This window comes from Hesperophylax consimilis, chromosome 12 (assembly GCF_061612785.1).
Source record: "Hesperophylax consimilis isolate HC1 chromosome 12, BYU_Hcon_1.0, whole genome shotgun sequence".
In the NCBI taxonomy this organism is placed as follows: Eukaryota; Metazoa; Arthropoda; class Insecta; order Trichoptera; family Limnephilidae; genus Hesperophylax; species Hesperophylax consimilis.
In genome coordinates, this window is record NC_142847.1 from 21,778,003 (window position 1) to 21,803,556 (window position 25,554).

The 25,554-nt window shown below is 34.6% G+C and overlaps 1 protein-coding gene across 6 annotated transcripts in view; it reads left to right on the forward strand.

Annotated features, from left to right (window-relative positions):
• The window catches only part of zip (myosin heavy chain 10), a 165,302-nt gene that overhangs the window by 137,506 nt on the left and 2,242 nt on the right, over positions 1 to 25,554 (forward strand). For 4 of the 6 annotated variants that reach the window (XM_089638212.1, XM_089638214.1, XM_089638215.1 and 1 more), the window contains 10 exons: positions 1,376 to 1,507; positions 2,438 to 2,603; positions 3,742 to 3,974; positions 4,353 to 4,601; positions 7,506 to 7,676; positions 20,909 to 21,163; positions 21,891 to 22,010; positions 22,218 to 22,367; positions 23,323 to 23,505; positions 24,162 to 24,325. In XM_089638212.1, coding sequence (XP_089494338.1) covers positions 1,376 to 1,507; positions 2,438 to 2,603; positions 3,742 to 3,974; positions 4,353 to 4,601; positions 7,506 to 7,676; positions 20,909 to 21,163; positions 21,891 to 22,010; positions 22,218 to 22,367; positions 23,323 to 23,505; positions 24,162 to 24,325 — 1,823 coding nt within the window. Of the gene's footprint in view, positions 1 to 1,375; positions 1,508 to 2,437; positions 2,604 to 3,741; positions 3,975 to 4,352; positions 4,602 to 7,505; positions 7,677 to 20,908; positions 21,164 to 21,890; positions 22,011 to 22,217; positions 22,368 to 23,322; positions 23,506 to 24,161; positions 24,326 to 25,266; positions 25,294 to 25,554 lie in introns of all 6 variants that reach the window. The other 2 variants (XM_089638211.1, XM_089638213.1) reach the window with 1 other exon arrangement.

A 25,554-nucleotide genomic window follows, 5' to 3' on the forward strand; every position in this document is an offset into this window, starting at 1 on the left:
TCATCGTATTAGTATTTTCTGTCTTTTTCTTTTTCATACAAGACGCGTAAGAAGGAAGAAGACAATACGTAAGAGCTCTCACTGGGACTAGTATAATTGCAATTGCAAGAGCATGTTAGATGAGCAGGAGAAATCATATACAATATTATTATTATTTAATCGTATTGACCTTACTTGATTCAATAATATGAAAATTAAGGTGCGCAATCACAGACATATGAATATATAGACTAGAAATTAAAGATGAGGGGTAAAATCAACTGTTGAAGAACGAAGGGGGTAAAGCTGACTGTGATTCATCAATAATTCAATCTGACAGTATATAGGCATCTTGCATTATAATATCACCATTTAGTTCTTAAAAGTAAAATCTGCTTTTGAATGAATACACATTTTTACATGGGAGCGCAAATTACTCGCCACGTTTTGAACAAATTTGCGAAGTCCAAATTCGGCAAAATAAATTTCTTCTATTTTCAGAGTCGAATATTTCGTTTACGTATTTAGTTAAGACACTTTTATAAATGTTCATAATTTACTTCCCAGCAACCAACCAGATTTGTGTTTCGCGTCCAGACGTATCTCGATGTGATAGTATATTATGTTTCTACAACTGATCCATATTATACGATGTGAATATGCTTAAAATAAAGTAAAATAATGCTTATATATGGAATGTAATACGACAATTGGGTTTATTCTCTTTTTCACATCTATTTTTACAAGTTTTCATACCACAAGCCACCATTTTGCCGTGTTATTTCGTAAAATGAACCGATGATGCCTCGACCATAGTTCGCACAAGAATGATGACGTCACGTTTTCTAAATTCACTTGAGGCCATACGCGAGCCCAGCCGGCTCCAATGGAACCGGTATGGGGAGTGGGGAATAATACGCTTTTAATCACTTAGGGCAGGTCTACTAATATTCATATGTCTATGTGCGCAGTACATTTTATGTAACTGGATTTCAGATTTTCACCGACAAAAGCATTATCGTGATTGCTTTTGGGTTATTATGACGTATTATACTTCCTCCTTCTTCAGCAAACGTTTCGGACAGCATTACAGTGTCCATCATCAAAGCAGATGTCAATTATGTTAGAAACGTTGACTAAAAAGGAAGCTCAGCATGGCATAATAACCCAATGTTACATCGTATTGTTGTTGTGTATAGTGTATATTATTGAGGCTTATGACTGGCGTAAAACTGTTTTTAAGCTACAATAGGTACTAATTTAATGTCTAGTATTGTAATTATATAAAACTTTACAATGTCAAGTCTTTCACCCAGACTGCAATATCTCTGAATTTCATTAGTCGTAACTACTTAGAGGGCATTATTGTATTAAGTTGTATTTGACTTCCCCGCAGACTCTTTTGGAAGAGGAGACGAAGCAGAAGCTGGCGCTGCAGATGAAGCTGAAACAGTTTGACAGTGATAAGGAGGCCCTCAACTACCAGCTGGAGGAAGAAGAAGAGGCCAAGAAGGCATTAGAAAAGCAGGTATGTGCGCTTTGGTTCCACGACGAAATTGAATAAAAGTGAAAAAAAAAAACTCACCTCACCTATAACCTATAATAAGTTTTCCACTACTCCAACTTTATGCATCGTTTAATCTGTGGCGAGCCGGAAAATCCTCAGCATACACTCGATTGCCGGACGCAAATATGCGGAGCCGCGTGAAAATTACCTTGACGAGTTTTGCTCAAAAATCGGACTAAAAACTAGGACTTTTATTTTTTTCAATTGTTTTCTGTTTTACAGATAAAATATCTCATTATTATCACACATTTACCAAGAATAGCTAATAACTTTATCTAAAACAAAAACAAAAAAAACTCTCATTTGCAAAGTCATTTATATTAATGTGTAAACTGGTTTTATTACTTCTACATAAATCTGAATACGTACATAATCTACACGAAAAGAAAGAGTTAATCAGAAGGTGTTTTCCAAGAACTAATGACCTTTATACTACTTTGTAAACACAGATATTTTCATTTTTTCGACGCCGTTTTAAGAAAACAAATTTTAACATTCATAGACAATTTATTTCGTAAGCTGTCATAGAGGCTACATTCATAAAATAAAAAGTAGAATCGACAGTGTTATCAGTGCAAACGATCGGCACACCACTCGTACCAAGTATTTACACACAAGTATGGGGGGTGTTGTCTGAATTTGATGCTTGACTTGTTGAGGTCTTGAGGACTCGAGGTCCATGCTTTAGGAATATGTAGTAAGTGTAGTGCAAAACAACGAGAGACACTTTACAAATACCCCTGCTTATAACAAATCTACAATAATTATATAAATAATAATTTACAGGCACCTACTGACTGCCAAGCCATTTGTTTGGCTTAGCAGGGCCTTAAGTATCTGTATCTTTCTTAATTACATAGCAGCGTTTTTGTAATTAATGGTTGTACTCAGGTGCTGGCGCTGAACTCTCAGCTGGTGGACGCCAAGAAGAAGGCCGAGGACGAAGCTGAAGCCGCCGCCAGCCTTGAGGAACAGAGAAAGAGGCTGGCCAAGGACATTGAGGCCCTCATGAGGCAGATTGAGGAGCTGCAGCAGGCCAATGATAAGCTGGACAAGAGTGAGTTAACTGTTTTTATGTTCTTTTACTGTTTTTATGGCAGCTCTCCAATGATTTAATGCCGATTGTGATCTTAACTCTTTGCACGCGGCCGTATCAACTGTTGTTACGGCAAAAAGTCTATACTCACACGCGGCTGTATCAACAGTTGATACGGAAACTTTGACGGCCCATATTCCAGCGCTCTTTCGTCATAATTGTATTTCTTGCTAACTTGGACATTCGTAGAACTATCACGATGCTGACATCTACAAGAATTTCTCAAAAATACAATTGTATTTCATAAAAAAAGATCGATAATCAAGTGCGCCTCTTCGCGCCTTTTAGTCCTTTAGTTTACATTTTTGTCAACGGATGGCGTTAGTACTAGTATGTCATTCACAACTTTTCATAACTAAAAATGATAAGTGATCATGGTGTCCCACTTGTGTCTATCACCTAAGTACACACACGCCGAGTGAATGGCGGGACCACATTCAAAAGATACGGTACGTCTTTGTATGAAATTTTATGTTTTTGTTTAAGTTTTTTTTAGTTTCTAAGAGTGTTGACACACGAGGATTTGTTTTCATATTGTGGAGAGTAATCTGTTCTGTCTATATAGTCCAATAAATCATGCCAGAATGCTATAATTTGACATTTAATTGCGTGCATAGGTATTTGAAAATATGTACCGCGTACGGGTATAGATAAAACGGAGCAAATTAACGCGTTCAAAAGGTTAAAGAAGTCATAACCATCTATTTTTAGCAAGAATTTTCTTCTCTATTTTTGTCTCTATTGTGAATGTCTAGAAGACAGCCAAAACTATAGTTTTCTTTTGTATTATGTACAACGTTATTAATTCCAAAATGGGGAGTATTTTTTAGTAATGCGCAAATACTGACCATAAAAATTACAATGTTTGCCTGTGGGTATCATCCCACATACTCGTTGGATATTATTGTTTTGTGACATAATAATGTTAATATTAATGTAACATGATGTAATTTGTGAACTATGAACTTGAAATAATGCTATTAGATGTCACAGGAGTGTAATAATACACCTGACAAGGAATACCTGGTGTTGAATATAATCCTGTATGTACAATATATTTGTTGTTATGAGTGTAATTTAATTTCTTTTGTTTTTCCAGGCAAGAAGAAAATCCAGGCCGAGTTGGAAGACACCAACATCGAGCTGGAGGCGCAGCGGGCCAAGGTCCTGGAGCTGGAGAAGAAGCAGAAGAGCTTCGACAAGGTAGTGGCCGAGGAGAGAGCTGTGGCAGAGAGGAATGCGGCCGAGCGAGATGCCGCTGAGCGAGAGGCCCGCGAGAAGGAGACCCGTGTGCTCAGTCTCACCAGGGAGCTGGACGAGGCCAGTGAAAAGGTAACAGACAATTCATTTACACATCCATTTATCTTTGTCATTGAGTTGTACCTGACCAGCATAGTCCCACTTGAGTGCGGAGTTTGTGACATAAATTTCGTCTACTTTCTCTTGTTCCTAGTATGTTCATTAGCATTTCCCTTTCAAGGAGATACCTAGCATGGATCTTTATATGTCTTTTTGTGTGGTGTCACAATGTCCTAGGTAATAGTCCTCGCTTGTACTCGAAACTGTAGCTGAAATGCTGGAAATACCAAAAACACTAGTCTTTATAAACCATGTAAAGAAGCGATGTTCAAAAAGTTTATAACAGAAATATTTGATAATCAATTTGAATAGTTATTAATACTAATACCATATGTTTTGTAATGGTTTCAGGTTGAAGAGCTAGAGCGTGGCAAGCGCTCACTCCAAGTGGAGCTAGACGAGCTGGCCAACAGCCAGGGCACGGCCGACAAGAACGTGCACGAGCTGGAGAAGGCCAAGCGCTCGCTGGAGAGCCAGCTTGCCGAACTTCGCGCCCAGAACGAGGAGATCGAAGACGAGCTGCAGCTAATGGAGGACGCCAAGCTCAGGATGGATGTCAACATGCAGGCCCTGCGCACACAGTTCGAGCGGGATGTTCAGGTAACAATTCATAATCAAAATAATGTTTATCTCATAAATGGCCTGTACTCCAACCAAATGAGCCAGGCAACTACTCAATATATGAAGAAACTCAATGAAGTTGTTGGAAGTGGAAAACACCAATAGTTGTAGGAAGTGTGAGGACGTTGAAGAAGCACCCATTCAAATATTGTGCCAACAGGTTCACTGCCATAATTGGATTGTGAAGGCTTAGGAAACTCCGATACGTAAACTAGGAAAGCTCTGTCACCCAAATTCGACACTTTAAAACTAGATTAGATAGTCGAAAACCGCATGCGGCCAACCAAAATTAAATGAATATTTAAAATTGTTATCTACCAGTCAATCTGTGAGAAATAGTTAGGATGCAGGCGAATTCTCAAGTTATTGTTTTACAAAATTACCCTTTAATTACTGTCTGTATCTGTGTTTTCTCCTTAAATAAATAAATAAAAACATGTCGCACTAATTTCCGGATTTACACTGAACATTGAAAGTTATATTGACTCACATGTCAATTGGTTCTCTGCCAAATGAGCACCAAGTGAACTTGTTAAACAATGATGTTGTGACCTGAGTACTTATGGAAGCTGAAAGCTACGTAGACTGTAGTAACAATAATAATAAGTAGAGACCGGATTATATGCAACAAAAATAGCCCAAAATATGCATGCAAATATGCAATAAAAATAGCTAAAATATGCACGAAAATCCATAAAAAGGGTCAAAATATGCAACATGAAATAATACAGGAAGTCTTATTTTTTTATTTTAGTAAGCTATTAGTTCTCAAGGATAACAATTATATTTTCGATAATATCAATTATAAAATGTATTTAACAATAAAATTTAGAATTTACCTTTAAAAACGTATATGACTAAGTACTGTTCTAAATGTTCTGTACACAAATTGTGTCTACGGTCGCTTAATATATTTTTGTAAGCGGAAAAGGAACGTTCTACGCCTACTGATGTGGCTGGACAGAATTTAAATTTGGGTGCGATTTTTGAACTTATTGTTCCGGGCAAAATTTCACCTGCCCCGTTGATGAAGTTATCAATTTGGCACAAAGGTTCAAACCCTGGATTATTATTCAGTATGTTTTCAAATTTTTCTTTGAGTTTACTCGGGAATAGCTTTGGCATCGGGAAATTTATAAAGCGAATTTCCTTCATAACCTGAATAGATGCATTCAACGCCAATCCATGAGTTTCAAGCGTTTTTATACTTGCAGATATGTAGGCGAAATGAGTGGTAATCATAGCTAGGTTTGTTTTAATACTGGCGTCGTCAAACGATTCTTTGCACTGGAAAACTGCCAAAGCCTCTGCACTATCGAAGTCATTGATAACACCCTTGATGGCTTCAAAATGTTCATGGTAAAACATCGCAGCTTCGATCCATGTACCCCAACGTGTTATTACTGGCTCAGGAGGTAAAGGGATATTTTTCAGTTTTTCTTTGTAGGCCTTTATACGAGCAGGCGCCTTAAGAAACACTTTCTTTGCTGATGAAATCAGGTTATTTACATTCGCAAACGTGGATCTCACTTCTTCGGCGAGTCTGTGAATTCCGTGAGCAAAACGCGTCACATGAATCAAATTGGGATAAAATACTTGGAGGGCTTTGCCTGCTTTGATCATATAGGGGGCAGCATCTGAGAGCAACTCATAAACATTTTCATCCGCAGAAGATTCAGGAAATATTTTTTTTATACCCTCATTCACAAATCTGGCGATCGTAGAATGATTTGCCTTTTCAAGTTCTCTGCAGGCCACCAAATAGGAAGGTGAAGGTTCAAGTTTTAATGCACCAACAATCAAATTTGCAATGTAACGGCCGCAAGTGTCGGTGGTTTCGTCAGCTGAAATCCATATGATGTTATCCTTGAGTTCATTGCGTATTTCTTCCAGCACATGTAGATAAATTGATGGTATGTAATTTTTACGTAAAGTAGATTCATCCGGTGTATTGATTGATTGTATGATTTATGCAATATTTTCTGAGAAAATCCTTCAAGTCAGGATTTATCAGTTTGTATAGAGGGATATTGCTTGCAAGAAATGCTTCACATAGATCCATGCTAAAGTGATTTTGTTGTTTACCTTTGGAGGTTACTTCACTGTTACTGCCACTTGCCACTGTAAAAACTTATTGTCATGGGCCCTTCTTCTGCACTCCTGCGATATGAACACTGGTTTTGACATGCTGGTCTATTTGGAACTTTTTTGTGCTAGAAATGTTTTTCTTGCAAACTCGGCAGTATTAAACTTTTCCGTTGTATGTAAATATTCCAGGATATTCAGCTATCCACGTATGGGCACATTTTTTATCAGGGGGCATGATTCACTTTCACAATGTACAACTTCGTGCAAACAAACAAAACACTAGACGAAACTCTAAAGAACAGCGCGTGCGACCAGTCAAAAACAAAATTCGCAATTCACTGAATTACCATAAAAATATACCAAATCACCCCTCATACAAATGAATGAATTGTTTTCGGCAATTAGCCGAATTAAGCCGAGTAGGCGCGAGCGCAGGCGAAGATAAGGGAGGTTACCCCCCGCTCCGGCCGCCGGCCGTAGCGATCAGTAAGATCAGTTATCAGTTCTTCGCTCAGCTTCGCTGGCCGCGCGCCTTGCTATCTGACGTCTATAGTGTCGCTATGTGAGGCATCTGAACGATATCAAGCGTAAATATGCAAGATCTCAAATTATTTGCCAAAATATGCAACTACCGCTGAAAAGGGTCTAAATATGCATTTGCATATGCAAATATGCAAATGCATATAATCCGGTCTCTAACAATAAGTATTAATCTTTAGCGGAGGAACATTCACAGTCTTGTAAAAAATGTTAGTTACAACAGAAAAATGTAATTAAAACCCTACTTAATTCCAGGCCAAGGAGGAGCAAGCCGAGGAGAAGAGGCGCGGACTGGTGAAGGCTCTGAGAGACTTGGAGGCTGAACTGGAGGAAGAAAGGAAGCAGAGGGGGGCTGCTGTTGCAGCTCGCAAGAAGCTGGAGGCTGACCTCAAGGACTCGGAGACCACCATTGAGATGCACAATAAGGTAAACATGCTTCACTCTGAGTTATATACTTTATTTTTACTGCTTTTTTTATTCTCGAAAAAATGAAGAACATACTTACAATAATGATGATATTTTTATAAATATGAATATATTTTCTACAATGATTAAAATATGCAATTTTCGATTTGAGAATGACATGTTAGTTTTTATTTGTGAATATGGCGAATGTTGACGTCAACCAGGCAACATTGGTGACAGCCGTCTTACCAGCCATTGGCGTTTTCTGGGTCATAATGGCGTTGTCGCCAGATGGAACCGTTTTGGAATGCGCAGTTTTAGATCGTTTTCAAAATCAATAACAAATTATGAATGCAAATATTAAAATTACCCATTTCTAGTACAAGAATCAGAAAAATAAACTTTAAATCTTCCACATAATTTTGACAGTAATCATGATATATGTAAACACCCCATTTATTCTATGCAAAAGATCTAGTGAGAGGATCTCATTTGACAAATATCTTTCTGGATTGTCCAAACTTGTAAATTTAATCTCTGGTTTCTATCTTATACACAAATGGTCCATCTTACTGAAACAAATAAGTGTTTTTTTTTTTTTAAACGTCAATACAACATACTTGACATCAATAATTAGACTTGATTTTGGAAAAGTTGACACTGTTCAATATCATTAAGCCTCAGCATACGCTGTTTGGAATTGCGATTTGGGTAACACCCTCCTTTTTTAGTTTTCACAACTGCGCATAGGGTTTTGATCGTCGCTAAGATAGCAATTTTATATATTTCACTTCTTGCGTTTGCTACATCTGTTGATATTATTGAGAACTAAAATTAATTTTACCAATAATAATAATACTCTCCAAATTCGCCGTGCATTTAACGGCAACACGTAGTAAGGGTCGACAGGAGTCCGCCGGTCGTTAGGTATTTGGTACTTGATAAATAAACTTTTATTTCGGTGGACAAATACTAGCGAAGTTACTTGAACTGGACGCGCGCGGGACTTAAAACGTCTACAATTCTCAAACTAAGGATATTACAGATTTAATTAATTAAATCTTTTTTATATTAAATTAAAATGTAACTTATGTATATACTTTTATAAAATTATATACATAAGTAAATAATTACTTACATATTTATATTTTTTATTTATTTTTATTTTTTTATTAGTTTTTTGTATACATACATATGTAACATAATCATGAGTAATTAAGCCTGCAACATTGATTAAAAAACTGTAAAAACACATATATGTATACAATATATAACCTTTACGAGAGTTAAAATACTCGTATGTAAAGGCGGGAACATAGAGAAGTTTATTAAAAATTAAAATTAAAAGTTAAAAAATTATAACACAATATATACGTGCATAGATAAAAAATAATAATATTTATAAATATATATAATAAAAAATAAATTTAAAAAAAAAGAAACTGTCAATTAAATATTCTTAATCAATTTCCAATGCAATTCTAGGTAGCCAAACTATTTAAGATATTGTTTAGTCTATTTTTGAATTTATTATAGTCAGGTTCCAATCTTAGTTCCATTTCCAATTGATTAAACCACATCACTCCATTGTATGTGTAGAAGTGTTGTGCAAAACTGGTATGCATTAATGGCGTACTTAAGCGACCAACTGTGTTATGTCTATTGCTCTTTACGCGTACCATGGCGTGGTGTGACTTCTTAGAATCTTTGTGTATTTGAAGCAGCGTATTTTTTATATATGTATTTTTTATATATGTATTTTTTAGAGGTGGGACTTGAAAGTCTTGAAAAAGTTGAGAGGTTGAATAATCTGATGGTTTCCTAGTAATAATTTTTATTATTAGTCTTTGGGTAATTTCCAGTGGCAAAATTGAGGTTTTGTAAGCTCCTCCCCACGCAACGATACCGTATTGTATTATTGAATGGGCTATTGCGTAGTATATATTTTTAAGAATTTTTAAGTTAAGTATATTTCTTAAATAAATATGTATATGAGTTTTCTTAATCGATTTATAATATTGGTTATTTGAGTCTTCCACTTAAGGTTATTATCTATTATTCAGGGTGGCCACAGACCTGGAAAACCGGGAAAACCGGGAATTATCAGGGAATTTTACCGAACCGGGAATTATCAGGGAAATGTCAGGGAATTTTAAAATATTCTTACAATATCAGGGAATTCCAAAAATAAAACGAAATTCGTTATTTACGATTTGTGAAGTCCCAAAGTTGTGTTTTATTACTTTTACTTGCGGCGTGTGTAACAAAAGATATGCCGACAAAGACAAACTAGATAAGTAGGTATTTTTTTATTATTATTTTCGTAAATAGCCCTTGCAACACAATCATGTCGTAAACCACCCGCCTTGGTTTTTCCCCTATAGGTACTATGTAGGTGCGAAATCTGTAAAGAAAAAGCTAGCAAAGTTACAACAAAGTGTCAAAAGGGTCGGGACATCAAAAATCAAATTTCGAATTAACGAATTCCCACGTAATTCGAATTTTTATGAAAAAAAAAAAATACGCCGAAAATCGATTTTCTCGGCCGCCTCTTCAAATCCGGGTGGTATTTTAGTTGTAAATTCGTATTAATACCAATTATTTCTTTATTTTCGCGGCCGATTACCGTAGCGGCGGGCCCTTTAAATTCAGATATTCGCAATAAATTCGTAAAAATGCTATATATTTACGCGTAAATCGAGATTTCGCTGCCGATTTCGGTCGCGGCCTACCCTTTAAATTGAGATATTCGTAAAAATACGATATATTTCCGCGTAAATCGAGATTTCGCGGTAATTTTCCGTCGCAGCCGGCCCATTATTTCAAATATCTGAATTTAAATTCGTAAAAATACGATATATTTCCGCGTTAAACGAGAATTCGCGGCCGTATTCCGTCGCGGCCGACTCTTAAAATTCAGATTCGAAAAAAATTCGAAAAAATACGATATATTTCCGTGTAAATCGAGAATGCGCGGCCGATTTCCGTCGCGGCCGACCCTTTAAATTAAGATATTTGATGTAAATTCGTAAAAATATGAAATATTTCCGCGTAAATCGAATTTTATCGGCAGTTTTTCGTCGCGGCCGGCCTTTTAAGATATTTGAAGTAAATTCGTAAAAATATGTCATATTTCGGCGTGAATCGAAATTTTTCGGCCGATTTCCGTCGCGCCGTATTTTTTAACTCGGATATTCGAAGTAAAGTTAGTAAAAATACGATATATTTTTGCGTAAATTGAAATTTCGCGTCCGATTTCCGTCGCGGCGGGCCCTTTAAAATTTAGATATTCGAAATAAATTCGTAAAAATACGATATATTTACGCGTAAATCGAGATTTCGCTGCCGATTTCCGTCGCAGCGGGCCATTTAAATTCAAATATTCGAAATAAATTCGTAAATATACGATACATTTACGCGTAAATCGAAATTTCGCGGCCGAGTTTCGTCGCCGTCGGCCGACCCTTTAAATACAGATATTTGGTGTAAACTCGTAAAACTACGACATATATCCACGTAAAACGTATTTTCTCGGCCCTTCAAACTCGGATATTCGAAATAAATTTGAAAAAATACAACATTCCAGTGTAAATCGATTCAGATTCCCAAAATAATAATACTAATTAGGACGATGTATAACCATGTAAAAATACATTTTTCGGTGTTTTACCGCCACGGCTGACTTTTAGATTCAGATTTACGAAATATTATGATTTATTTTCGCAAAAATCAAATTTTTTCGAATTTGACGAACAAATTTTCGTGCGCGGACAAAAATAAATTTCGAATTACGAATTAACGAATTTTGAATTAAAAAAAATTTTGCATGAAAAAATTTTTCTGCTGAAATTTTTTTGGCGAAAATTTCGAATTACGCGTTTTTTCGAATTATCTGGGTTCTACTGTACTTAATTTTTTTTTTATTTGTCTATTTTTGTCTGGTCTTTTCATTTGTACACAAATTGTCTTCAGGCGAAATATCATAAATTTGTAATAAGTGTATTTTGTTTTGAATAGATCATTGTGGTGCAAGGAAATAATAAATGCTTTAGATCAGTGCTCCGCAACCGTGGCACACTGGTGTGCCGTAAGCTGGTTACAGGTGTGCCGCGGTCAAATTCAATGCATTTGACATTTTACAATATTTCATCTGATAGTATTATTGTCCTAGCGTCTGGACGATGTAGGCCCTCTGATTGGTCAAATTTAAATTGTTTGTTTCGGTTAAATTCCGCTAACTTCAAAATTATGACCCGATTTAATACTAAAATAGGATCCGCAGATTTCTTCAAAAGCATCTTTTCTGCTCAAATAATTTTTAGATAATATCGAAGAAAATATGTTTTAGAAAGTTCACAATGCATTGGATTAATTACATTACAGTAAAAATTATCCACAATTACGTTTTATATATTTGACGTCTGTCAAGAATCAGACATTCCAGGGTTCCTTAAAAATGTCAATCCCTCCTTTACCGGCCGCTGGAGTAGTTTTGCTATTGGCCGACAGAGCGCATAAAAGCGATATACAAATACGTACAATTTCATTTATTCAAACAACGGTAATTATTTACGTGAAACTACAGTTTTAATACGCATTTACAAATAAAACAAACATTTGATTCAACTTAATGACAATAAACAACAAGTCTTTGCATGTACGATTTTGAAAAATATTGATATTTAATATTATTTACGTAAATAATAATTTCGCACTATTTGACAGAACACCGACATGAAGTTAACAATACGCGGAAGTATAGGCACTGCCAACTCAATAAAATAACATGAAAGACAATCGGAAGATAGAAACGCTTCGTTGATTGTAAAATTAGTCAACAAATCTCTAATCTGACATGTACTTATATGTTTAATAAAACAATCATTTTGCCAGGTATATAATATACATTATATTAAGGTATTATTCGGAATCGCTGGACATAATTCTTCGGATTTACCTTAATTAATATAAAAGGAATCTGAATGCATTTGGGAATTTTTTAATTTTAGCATTTTAATTTTTAATTACGTAAAATTAAAATTCGCTTTCGTTGTATTGGATGACAGCCGGAATAATTTCTATTGATGATATTTTCTTTTTTTGGTATTCCTGATATGAGTGGCTAGAATTTTTACCATTTACTCTATGCAAATACTAGGTAGGTGGTACTATTTTAGCCAAGCTCGAAAAATAAAATAAAGGTATTTTGGTTTCTTTTACAAGTAAGGAAATATTTAAAAAAAGGTTATTATAGGTTAGGATAGGTTAGGTTGGGTTATGCTAGGTTAGGTTAGGTTAGGTTGGATTAGTATAGTTCAAGTTAGTTTATAGGTTAGGTTAGATTAAGTTGGATTATTATAGGTTAGGATTAGTCAGGTTATGTTAGGTTAGGTAACGTTAGTTAGGTTATTACGGGTTAGGTTAGGTTGGGTTATTATAGGTTAGGTTGGATTTTTATAGGTTAGGCTGGATTATTGTAGGTTAGGTTAGGTTATTATAGGTGAGGTTAAATAAAATAATAATGATAATAATAGCGAAATAAATCATTTGTGTTTTTTAAGTAGACACTATTTTGCCGGAATATTGTATTACATTATAACTTTTTAATTTACGTTTTTCAATTGTCTCTAGCCGTTCATTTCAGGAATACCGACAAAAGAAAATGTTATCAACATAAATAATTCAGGCTGTTATCCCATACAGCGAAAGCGAATTTTCATTTTACGTAATTAAAAATTAAAAAGCTAAAATTAAAAATTTCCCAAATGCTGTTCGATTCCTTTTATAGTAATTAAGGTAAATCAGAAGGTATTATTTAAAAATATTTCGTATTTTTCCGTGTCCAGCGATTCCGAATAATTACCTATATTAATTTACATTTAGCCATTTAGGCAATTATTCGGGAAAGGTAAAGTTTTAGCCGAACAACTGTCATTCTTATATGCCTAAACTCCTTCCTGTTCCGTGATTTAACAATATATACTCACCCTCTCTCTGTGAATGACCTAATATCTACCTATTAAATATAATTGTTGTTAGTATCACTTAAACTGGGCGAAGCCCAACCAAGTGCCGCCCGAAGGGCCTAGCAGAAAAAAACCCGCGGAGCGGGTTTTTAACTGCTAGTTATGTATTTAATACACAATGACAAATTATTTTTCATAATATTGTCTCTTTTTCAAAATGTAGTATAGAATCTTTGGAATATTCTGTGCTGAAATGGGAGACGAATATGAATCCCTATTGTTTTATACTGAAAATCGTTGGCTATCCCGAGGCAAATTTTTGGCTAGATTTTTTGAGCTTCGTCATGAGGTGCGTGACTTTATTTTAAATCAAAATATGCACGAACTGTATCAGCGCCTCAATGATGATTTCTGATTGATTTAACTTGCATACATGGCTGATATTTGAGCATTTGAATGAACTTAAACCAAAGGATCAACCATAGTACAATTGAAAACAAGCAATTAATTGTGGATCTGGCCCAACAACATTTAAGTATTGTTCAGCACAAATTTGATCTGTATTTTTGTTCCATTATTACGGAACAATAAGATTGGATTCGAAATCCTTTTGCAACCAATGCAATAAATTTTACGGAAGCACTGCCTCTATATAATTCGAGAGGAATTTACAAATTTATATAATGATATGACTTTAAAACTTCACTTCTCCAATGTTCCATTAGATATTATCTGGATTTACATTATCCTATACGAATATCCTCTCATTTTCAACACAGCAATCTTAGCACGACTTCCATTTTCAACGACATATTTAAGTGAACAAAGTTTTTCAACGTTTGTATTAATTAAAAATGATAAGCGGTCATGCTTAAAAGTCGTGTTGTCAAAAATCGAGCCGAATATAAAACTTTTGTGTTCATTGAAATGCGCAGGTATCACATTAATTTATTATTATTTTATAATAATTAATAAGTATGTTATAGTTATATGTATGTATACTTTTCAAATAACAAAACAAAAAAAATGTGTATCAATTTAATACCTATATATTTTAGCTTTTGGTGTGCCGCGGAATTCCAGGAAGAATTTTAGTGTGTCTTAGGTGAGAAAAGGTTGCGGAGCACTGCTTTAGATGACGGAATTCCCTTTATTTATGTATCTGTTCTAATTTTCTGGCGTAGATGAAAATCGTGTTTCAAAAATAAAATTTTGGACGATATGTCCTTATACCAAATAAAACATATCAGGGAAAAATATAGAAACTGCCCTGGAAAACCTGGAATTATCAGGGAATTTTGAAATCCGTTTTTTGTGGCCACCCTGATTATTACACCCAAATATTTTATTTCTTTTTTATTTGCTATGCATAGACAATCATTATTTTGGCATGTTAATATTTTAGTGGCGCATTTTCTTGAATGAATTTTAATATTTAAGGCGATAGGAGGTATTTTTTTGTTATTTATACTAAAAAGTATATAATAGGTTTTTTCAATGTTTAATGTTAATAAATTTTCGTCGAACCATTCTTTTAAGGTATTGATATCATGATTAGCAGTTGTTTCAAGTTCATTCCATGAATTTGCTTGGAATATAATTGCAGTATATCTGCATATGAAATAAGTTTTCCTGTTATTGGTAATTCAAAGATATTATTTACATATAAGATGAATAGAAGAGGGCCCAAAATTGTGCCTTGTGGTCGCTTGTGCTCGGTTCACTAAGAATATTTTTTATTTTTACATATTGATTTCTAGAGTTCAGGAAACTTTCAATCCACGTGTTAGCGTTATCAGTAATTCCGATTTCGTTAAGCTTGTATAGTAATTTTTTGTGACTTATGCTGTCAAAGGCTTTCCTTAGGTCTATGAAAATTGCAAGAGATTTTTTGCCTTTGTCCAGTGCTTCATATATTTTTGTTGTTAAATCTATGATTGCATCCTGCGTGGTTGTTTTTGCGCGAAATCCAAATTGTTGGTCACTCAATATATTATTAATTCCAATAAAATTTTGTATTTGCTTTTTGGCTACCTTTTCGAAAATTTTTGAGATATTTGATAGTACTGATATGGGTCGGTAGTTATTAATTTCTTTTGAGTCACCTGATTTATAAATCGGCGAAATAATAGTTTTTTTGTATATTGATGGAAAGATTCCCTTTTTAAGACTATTGTTTATAATATATGTAATAGGTTTTTTCAAAAAGTTAAGATGTGTTTTTAGAATTTCAACAGTGATCCCATCGAAACCTGGTGCTGACTCAGTTTTTAGGTTTTTTATTATATCTTTTATAATATCTTTTATTATATCTTTTATAAAAGTATATACATAAGTAAATAATTACATATTTTAAAAATACTTTTAATTGTTTTAAGCTTTTTTATATCAACAGGGTTTGAACTCTAGGTTCCTCCTAAGGACTTGTAAAACAGAAGACTTTTTGTAATTATATATTTATTCATTTAAACAGTACAATAATTTTAAATAGTTATCTAATAAGTTTGCATTATAACATTATGAACTACAATCTACCATATTTTACCCCATTACGACGTATATGTGCTGACGGAAAATCGGCTCTACTCGGAAATAAAATCAACAGAACTCAGACTTAAGGCGAAGCTCAATTAGTGCTAAATAGTGATTTTCCATTAATCTTTATAACGAATTTGTTTACATTATGAGTACCAAATAAAATGCTTTATATAAATTGATTCTTTTCTTATCTTTTCTCTTGAGGAGAATTCAAATGAAAAAATTATTTACTTCATATAAAATATAAATGTAACCTACTAAAAAATGTATTTATTCAATAAAAATGTATGAATGCACAAATGAATCAACTTTAAAAAAATAACATATTATGGGTAAGATTATTTGTGACAGTTTCCTTTGATTAATTTTTTGCGTACTTATAAATTTTTATACAAAATAAATAAAAACCACTTTTGCGCATGAAATCGAGTGTTTCTTGAATCCATTTTCCAAGCGATTTTAATGCCTATTACCTGTGTATTTGTCACGAAATAAGGCAAACAAAGAATATACATATTTTTGGCTTGTAGCTTCCTCTTAAGACGCGGCATTCTGCATTTCGAATTGTAGATGGGCGACGCCCACCACTTTTACTTGTCATAGAGTTCGTATAGGGTTAACAATCCATTGTGTTTTTTCCTATAGAACAATATTTTTCCATAGAAAAATATTTATTTATCCTTTAGTTTATTAACTTACTTACCTGAAATCGACCTTAAAGCGTTGGAATTTCGAAAAATTAACATTTTATTTTTTACTTGTATAATCACGCAGAATTACCTGCATCCTGTGTGGAGTTACGTAACAAAAACATCATCATCATTTAATGGCCAATACAAAACAAACTTACTCGGTTTTTACAGTTATCAATGCATTAAATATGTCTAAATGGACGCAATCTAAAAAATAATATAAAGTATAAATTATAAAAACAACTTGAAATAGTTGAATATGTTTTGTAATACAGAGTTGTCCCTTGAGGATAATTTCTAATACTCTATTTTTTGCTTTACTTCACTTTTTTCTTTTTTAAATAAAAATTGAATTTTATAAAGATATTTGTAAATTTTATAAAAGTATACGTGATAGATACATTTTAATTAAATATGTTATTCAAAATATTTTTTGTTGTTTTTTTAAACCACTTTATTTTGCTATACACGTCGACCGTTTTCGTTTGATCTCAATCTACTACTATTTCTAATGCTTCTATATTATTAAGGCGTATTCCTATTTTATTTTTATGTACAATTTTGACTCCTGTATTTTTATCAAAAGAATGGTTAGTATTAATTAACCCAATCGCTGCCATTTACGCGTATCGGCGTACGAACGATCCGTGCCACAACTGCCATCTACGCCGTATCACGTAAATCGCCAGTATGAATGTTTCGAAGATGATATTTCTAAGTTCTAACGGTAGATGGGGCTAAATATTATTTTGTAAAATATTATGAACTGTTTCTTTGCGACATCTCTGGTAAAATATGATAATTTTAATTGTTTATACTACGAAAAGCAGCATCCAAAAAAGGTCAACAGATTTCTTGACGCAGTCGTTTGATTCTCCCGCCATCGCAGCGTCGTGTGTGTGGATGTCACGTGGTTCTTATTACGTTCTCTGTGGTGTGGTTCTAAAAGTTTTTTTAATATTCGGTGAAATGTGGACTTGAGTTTTTATTCCCGAATTGAGAATTTAGTTTGCGTATTTTTTTAAAATTTAGTTCGATATTTCTTTTCGTGTGTACTTTTATACAATCATTTTTGAATCTTTATTTTTAATATCCCTAAATATGTCAAGACGCGATCTCAATGAAGAAGAGATAAGAGAATTCGTCCTCGATATTGACTCTGAAATTGAGGAGAGTGATGATGACTCAGATATTATAACGCAACTTAGTGACAATGAAGATGAGCCTATGGAGACTGAAGTTACCCAAAGAACTTCGTCAGGAAATTGGACTGTGAATTCCGGAAATTTTAAACCAATCATCCATCAATTTAATGATTTTCCATCTGGAATAATCGCGACCCCATTATTATCAGAAAATTCCCCGGAAATAAATTTTTTTGAACACTTTCTAAATACAAATATAATGGCCGAAATTGTCAAGGAGACAAACAAATATTATCAAGCGACTATTAGAAATAAAGTTATTTCTGAACATTCACGGCTTCGCAGGTGGAAAGATACATCAGTTAATGAACTCTACATATTTATTGCAGTGACAATGCTAATGACCAGAAATAAGCACCACACGATAGAAGAGCACTGGTCGAAAGATCCCCTTCTGACAAGTAATATATTTGGCAAGACGATGGCAAGAAATCGTTACCAGATATTGCTGAGTATGCTGCATATGTCAGACCCTGATTCTCAAATTGCTGGTGACAAATTAAATAAAATTAAACTTCTGGTCAATCACACTCGAAAAATATTCAAAGAAATAATGGTGCCATACGAAAATCTTTGCATTGACGAGAGTATTATAGAGTTCAAAGGACGTCTTAAGTTTAAACAATATATTCCATCCAAACGCCATCGGTTTGGAATAAAAATGTTTATTTTGTGCGACTCGAAGACAGGTTATATTTTAGATATAATTATTTATTGTGGAGATGGGACGGATGTCACTGACAATCAATGTCTTGGGGCTTCAGGAGCTGTTGTCACCACTATGTTAAATGACTACCTCGGAAAAGGCCACAAATTATATGTAGATAATTGGTACACTAGTCCAATATTATTTAAATTTTTGCATGACCACCAAACTAACGCATGTGGAACGGTGCGAAAAAACCGTAAAAACATGCCAAAATTCAACAAATTGAAAAAAGGGGAAATTACTTCTCAGTATTCCGATTCACTGATGGCATTAAAATGGCACGACAAAAGAGAAATTCACATGTTAACGACGCTTCATGATGATAAAGTTTCTCCAACTGGGAAAATAAATTTTAGAACTGGAGAAGTAATTTCGAAGCCAAATTGTATTCAAGATTATAATAAAAACATGGGCTTAGTAGATAAAGCGGATATGATGATAACTAGTGTAAATTCGCTTAGAAAATCAATTAAGTGGTACAAAAAAGTTTTCTTTCATTTAATCGATTTATTTTTACTGAATTCGTACATTATGCACAAAACCGTTACTTCCAAAAACATTACTTTTCCTGATTTCCAATTATATGTGATAAGACAATTATTAGAAAAATATCATACTACATCGCACCCTGAAGTTGGTCCATGTACGTCACAAGATGTGCCATTACGGTTATCTGCCAAAATGCTAGTAAAACATATGCCGATACCTATACCCGCAAAGGAAAAAACCCAAAAACCTTATAAAAACTGTTATGTTTGCTCTAACACTAAACTTAGACCAAAAACAAGAAAAGCGACGAAGTACATGTGTGGCGAATGTAACGTACCGTTATGTGTTTGGCCATGCTCAACAATATTCCACGAGAAAAAAGAATATTAATTTTAAATCTTTAAAACATTGTGTAAATAAAATGTAAAACAATTTAGTGCAATATCAAATATAAAATGTGAAAAAAGTTGGAGAATCGTTGCCGACTCGATACAATCCATAATGACTGTGAGTGTTTATCTTATATCTCTTTGTTTATTTGTGTTAGTGAGTCAGCACTATGGCGATTCACCGCACTCAATTATTCTGTCGGTGTTTATTATTTATGTCGAAAATACATTACGGGACACACTCGAGGATTCAAATATCTTATCAAGTATGTACCAAAGATATCAGTAATGAGCATCTAGTATAAACAAAGCCCTCAATGGCAATGGGAATGCCGTAAAGATTAATTTAATTGAGAACTTAAAAAAGACTGAAATAGCTTGGCGTGTCGTAGTTGACAGAGTATATTGCTTGGGCAGGCATTGGGTTAAATGTTCGGCAAAGTCTGAATAACCAGTATTTGTTAAACACCTGACGTGTTTTACTCTAATATTTCCAGAGTGGCAAAAAACGACTGCGGAATTCATTCAAGAAATAATCTCACAGTTTTAGAACAATCAGCTTACATCGCCTTGTGGTAAACGAATTTTTGGCGAATAGTACTTTTGTACACAAGCCGCGGCCTTGGGACATTTAATTTATGTTTGTTAATTATTTTTCAATTTTGAAAAACAATATTATTTAACCGATAAATGCAATATTCACGTTAAATAAGCTATTCAAATATTTTAAATTAAATATTATTTACAGTAAATCACGTAATTTTAGATGCCAAAAATTCTGACACACGTCCACTATGCCTGCCGACTGCGCGGGACTGATGAATGTTTGAAATGGTCTTATGTAAATCAGAATGTTAAATCAGAGAGCGCGCTAATATTTAAAAGGATTGGAACGAACAGACGTAAGCAACTGCTGTGAAAATATTTTATGAAACACGACTCATTTGAAATAAAGCAAAAATCTCTCTCCAATGTCTTTAGTTGCATTTAAACATACACTCTGAATTTTTTCGTGCTTATAACATATTAAATAACAGAACAAAACGTATTTTTAATAATTTTCGGAGCTTACTTTGCGATTTTTTTCTATCGAGGGAATTTCAAATAATTAACGTTTCGGCAAAACAAATGTATGGATATTATCTTCAAAAACAACTTTTTTTTTTTTGGAACTCCAAGACTTAAGGAGTTAGCGAGAAACTTGATATAAAATCGGTAGAAATTGAAAATGCCGGGTCTTAACCATAAGTCGTAATTTGTTCTAGGTGAAAGAGGACACCCTGAAGCAGCTGAAAAAACTGCAGGCACAGCTGAAGGACGCCATCCGGGATGCGGAGGAGGCGCGCCAAGGCCGCGAGGAGCAGGCGCAGGCCGCCAAGGATGCCGAACGCAAGGCCAAGACGCTGGAGGCCGAGGGGCTGCAACTGGTGGAGGACCTAGCCAGCAGCGAACGCGCCCGCCGTGCTGCAGAGACCGAGCGCGACGAGCTCACCGAGGAGATGATGAACTCCAGTAGCAAGGTGGCCTTTCTTTTATACTACACTAACTGAAGTCCCCGGCATTGCCGGGGGATTTAAACAGAGTTTTTCGAAATCTAATATAGAAAGTGGTCTTCCTCTTGTTTTGAAGGTCAAGTGAGCAAAATTTCATTAACATTGAATAAAACTGTAGATTTGTACACAAATTAAACCCACGCTGCCCACCCGCTACAAACAGACATTCTTCTTTATATATTAGTCTGGTAGTTCTGTCAACAGTAAACCTCCATTTTTGACCAGAGATCAGCTGTCGGTACTGTAGTAGTATAAGGTCATAAAATGGCTTTTAAAACTTTAAAAATCAATCGAAAACACACTTTTAGGAGAATTGTATCACAGAATTTTAAAATTCATCAAATTTCAATGTTAAAATTCAAGTTCCTTGAAAGTTCTGTTATTATTTCAACATGGGCCAGTTTTTTCACAGTACTTATAATAATAACAAATTGAATATTAACTTTGAAATTCAATGAATTGTTCAAATTCTGTGAAATAACCCACCCTTAGAAGAGGCTACATCATTCAAAAATCAATGTAAAATGCCATTGAGGTGACACTAAACAATGCTTTAATATGTATAGAGTTGACCAATTATTATTGAAATTTAAATAAAATCGTCCCAAAGTGATTACTTTCGGACAATTTAATTTAAATTGATTAATTTTGAGTACTATATATTTTTAACATGATTTAAAAAAATCTTTTATAGGGTAACTTACTGGCTGATGAGAAGAAGCGCCTTGATGCCAGAATCGCCTCTTTGGAAGAAGACCTCGAGGAGGAACAGTCTAACAACGAGATCCTTCTCGACAGGACAAGGAAGTCACAGGTAAATTACAGATTCATCTATTTTCCTTCTTTCTACAATTAATTCTGCAATTTCACCTATTTCAACTATTTCACCTTCTTAGATTGGTGGTTATGTAAAGGATTCCTAGTCTACGGTCTTAACCGCTTGACCATAGAGATAGTTTAATATCATTTCAAATAAAGAATTACAAATAATTCACAACACTTGTTGTATTTTTGTTTCCAGAACCAGATAGACCAGCTGACCATCGAACTGGCCACAGAGCGCAGCACCTCGCAGAAGATCGAGAGCAGCAAGCTGGTGCTGGAGCGACAGAACAAGGAGCTAAAGGCCAAGCTGCAGGAGCTGGAGGCGGCGCAGCGATCAAAGACAAAGGTCGGTACAGTCTATCCAGCTCCATAGCTCTTGATGAAAATGATGTTGCAAACTGAAGATAGTTATGTTGACCTATAAACATTCCAGATGGTTAACCCCTTCAGTAATCATTTAAAAATTAAAAATGGAAAAAAAACACCTTTTTTTTATCAATGAATTTTATTTACTCAAAATATATATCCTCATATAAAAGCCATATTCGGGCCCAAAATGAAACTGAATATTGATGTTGTGGTGCATAGTGTGAAAAAATAATTAAAAAATTTCTTTAGTATGAATTCCGAATTCTGGCACATAATAGCCGCCCGAGTATACTCGGGCGTGGTCCTTAAGAGGTTAAAGCAGTGCAAGTTTCACCGACGTTGTAGAGTTTTTTCAGCTCCAGCTACTTCATAAAAGCAGCCAAATTTTATTTTAGCTTTATAATTAAGATTATAGAAATCTACAGCTAGGCAACCAGACCTCAGCTATTGTCTCATTGAAGACTTTTACATCAGATATATTGCATTTAACAAAAGCTTCTGATGATTCATATTTGTCTGCGGTGATTTCAGAAACTACAATTAATTTGTTAGGTGGATATGGGTTCCGCAGCTCCGGGAATCATTTATTAGATAACCCACACCTCATTGCCATTGAACATTGCCTTGCACCTCAGTGGGAGGATTGTGGATAGTGGATTTCACAATGGATAATGGATCTCACACCTGGACACACCGACCTCCAGATTCCTACCTACCCCTCACACATTTTTCTTTCCAGAACTTCCCCTTCTTCATTTCCTAAGAAAGATCCTCCACACAGTGTTTCCCAAAGATAACATAGGCCCTGAGGAAAAATATTTTCCTCATCACCTCCTGTGTGGAGCTAAAGTAAAAAAAAAATAAAATTAAAAAGCCACTAAAAGATTTTTGCAGAATATAAATATGAACTGATATTGGTGTTCTCTTTGCAGACCACAATTTCATCCCTCGAGCTGAAGATCAGCAACCTGGAGGAGCAGGTGGAGACGGAAAGTCGGGAGAGGCTCGCCCAGCAGAAGCTCAACAGGAAGATGGACAAGAAGCTCAAGGAACTCATCCTGCAGCTGGAGGATGAACGCAGGAACACCGACCAGTACAAGGAACAACTGGAGAAGGTAGGACCATCACGATCATTGTAAATTAAATTATGTAGCGAATTATCGTGATATTTATTGTGTATCATGCACAAATACTCTAATACGGGCATGAGTCTAATATGGTATGTAGTTAGAAAATCACTAAAATTGTAATTTATAAGTTAAAAACAAAATGTATGAAACCGTTAAAACAATATTTCAATAAACCCCGATTTATGGACACTGAAATTGTTCCACTGTTAAATGTCCAGGGTTCTCTTCTCTCCTTGTCCATGCAAGCCGTTCCCTGCTGTACAGCCCAATGCAGGATACTACTAAATGACTAAATATCTTAGCATCCATCTTTAGCCACATTCGACTCTCCAACCAATCGAAGAAGAAGGCGGGTAGATTCAGAGTAGCAAAAAGTATAATTCTTTATTCTTATGGTGGAATAACTTACTGAGTAATACCTCTATGTAATGTTAACAACTCTCAAACGAAGATGCGAAACAGATGATATGGTCAAATTAGCTCAGTGGTCAGAGCATTACCCCGGCAAGGCAGAGGTCCTGAGTTCAATTCCCAGATGCGACCGAATATTCATTATTTGAGAGTTGTTAATTTTACCTTCAATGATTAAGTATATATGTAAACTGTTGAATTGCCTTTATTAAAGTTATTTCTCTTTGCAGATGAACAACCGGGTAAAGACCCTGAAGCGCCAGATGTACGAGACAGAGGAGGAGGTACAGGCCGAGAAGGCTAACAAGAGGAAGGCCCAGAGGGAACTAGAGGACCTCCAGGAGTCCCACGAGACCATCACTCGCGAGTGCAACAACCTGCGCAACAAGCTTAGGTAAAACCTCAGTTAACCAGTTACACTTCCTGCTATATTTCCTCTTTATTATGTACAAAATGTCCTTATTGCATGTCTGGTGTGCATCAGTCCAAAAGAGACAATCTCAAAAGCACCCCTGACTTTAAGGCGGGAGGTTGCAGGTTCTATTCCCATTGCAGCCCATAAATATATTGACTTCCTGTTCCTGAATAATCTGTGTAATGTTTTTCTGAATATTATCCAGTGGAATGATGGCTACCCATATTTAGTTCGCATCATTCTAGGCCTTGAGCGATGGCTACCCATATTTAGGTCTAATCATTCTAGGCCTTGAGCGATGAGTACCCATATTTTAGTCTCATCACTCACCACCTTGAGCGATGGCTGCCTAAATTTAGGTAGATGATATTTTTGAATTTATTTCGAAATTCCCCCAAATAGCTCAATTATATTAACTCTAAACCACAGTAGACAGTTTATATGTTTCTGTATTAATATTCGGACATGATTTTTTGAATGAGCGCGACCGATTATGATGAGTTTTCCAAAACCGAATGCCTGGAAATATCCATCACTCAAGGTATATATTTTTTAAATACTCCATCGCTCGAGTGGTTATGATGTTGATTATCTGTTCATGATCCTGACAAAAACAACTTTACGCCTATCATTATTGACATGAATTATATAAGTTGATATTCCTGTATTATTAGAAGGAAAATGATCTGTTCTCTTTATTAAAATGTTAAATATCTCCTCTTTACATGTTAAAATCACATTAGCACCCAAAGCAATGTGTAAATAATTCAGAAATGGAAAGTTCAGCAATGAAAATGAATTAATATTGCCAAATTCTCTTTTAGGTTGGTTGAAATTTTAATACATAATTTATGATCAAATTGTTTAGTACAAAGTTAATTAGTTATAAAAAATGCTTATCTTAGTGTTTTCTTTCCCAGCAGGTCTTCCAATAAGTTTAATATCGGGTACATATAATTTACACAATATTTACTGCATTAATTAATAATAGTGCTTTCTGACATTTTGTTTTTATTTTATTTTACGTAATAGTTTTATTTTTTTGCAAATTAAATCTCATATTTTCTTTCCTTCATACCATTATTTTCAGCTACATAACCCACTATAATTATTAGCATACTTTATTTAGTTTATTATTAATGAATGCATGAATATAATTAATAAGTTGTTTGTTGTTGTTTTTGAATTGTAAATAACCGAATGTAGTT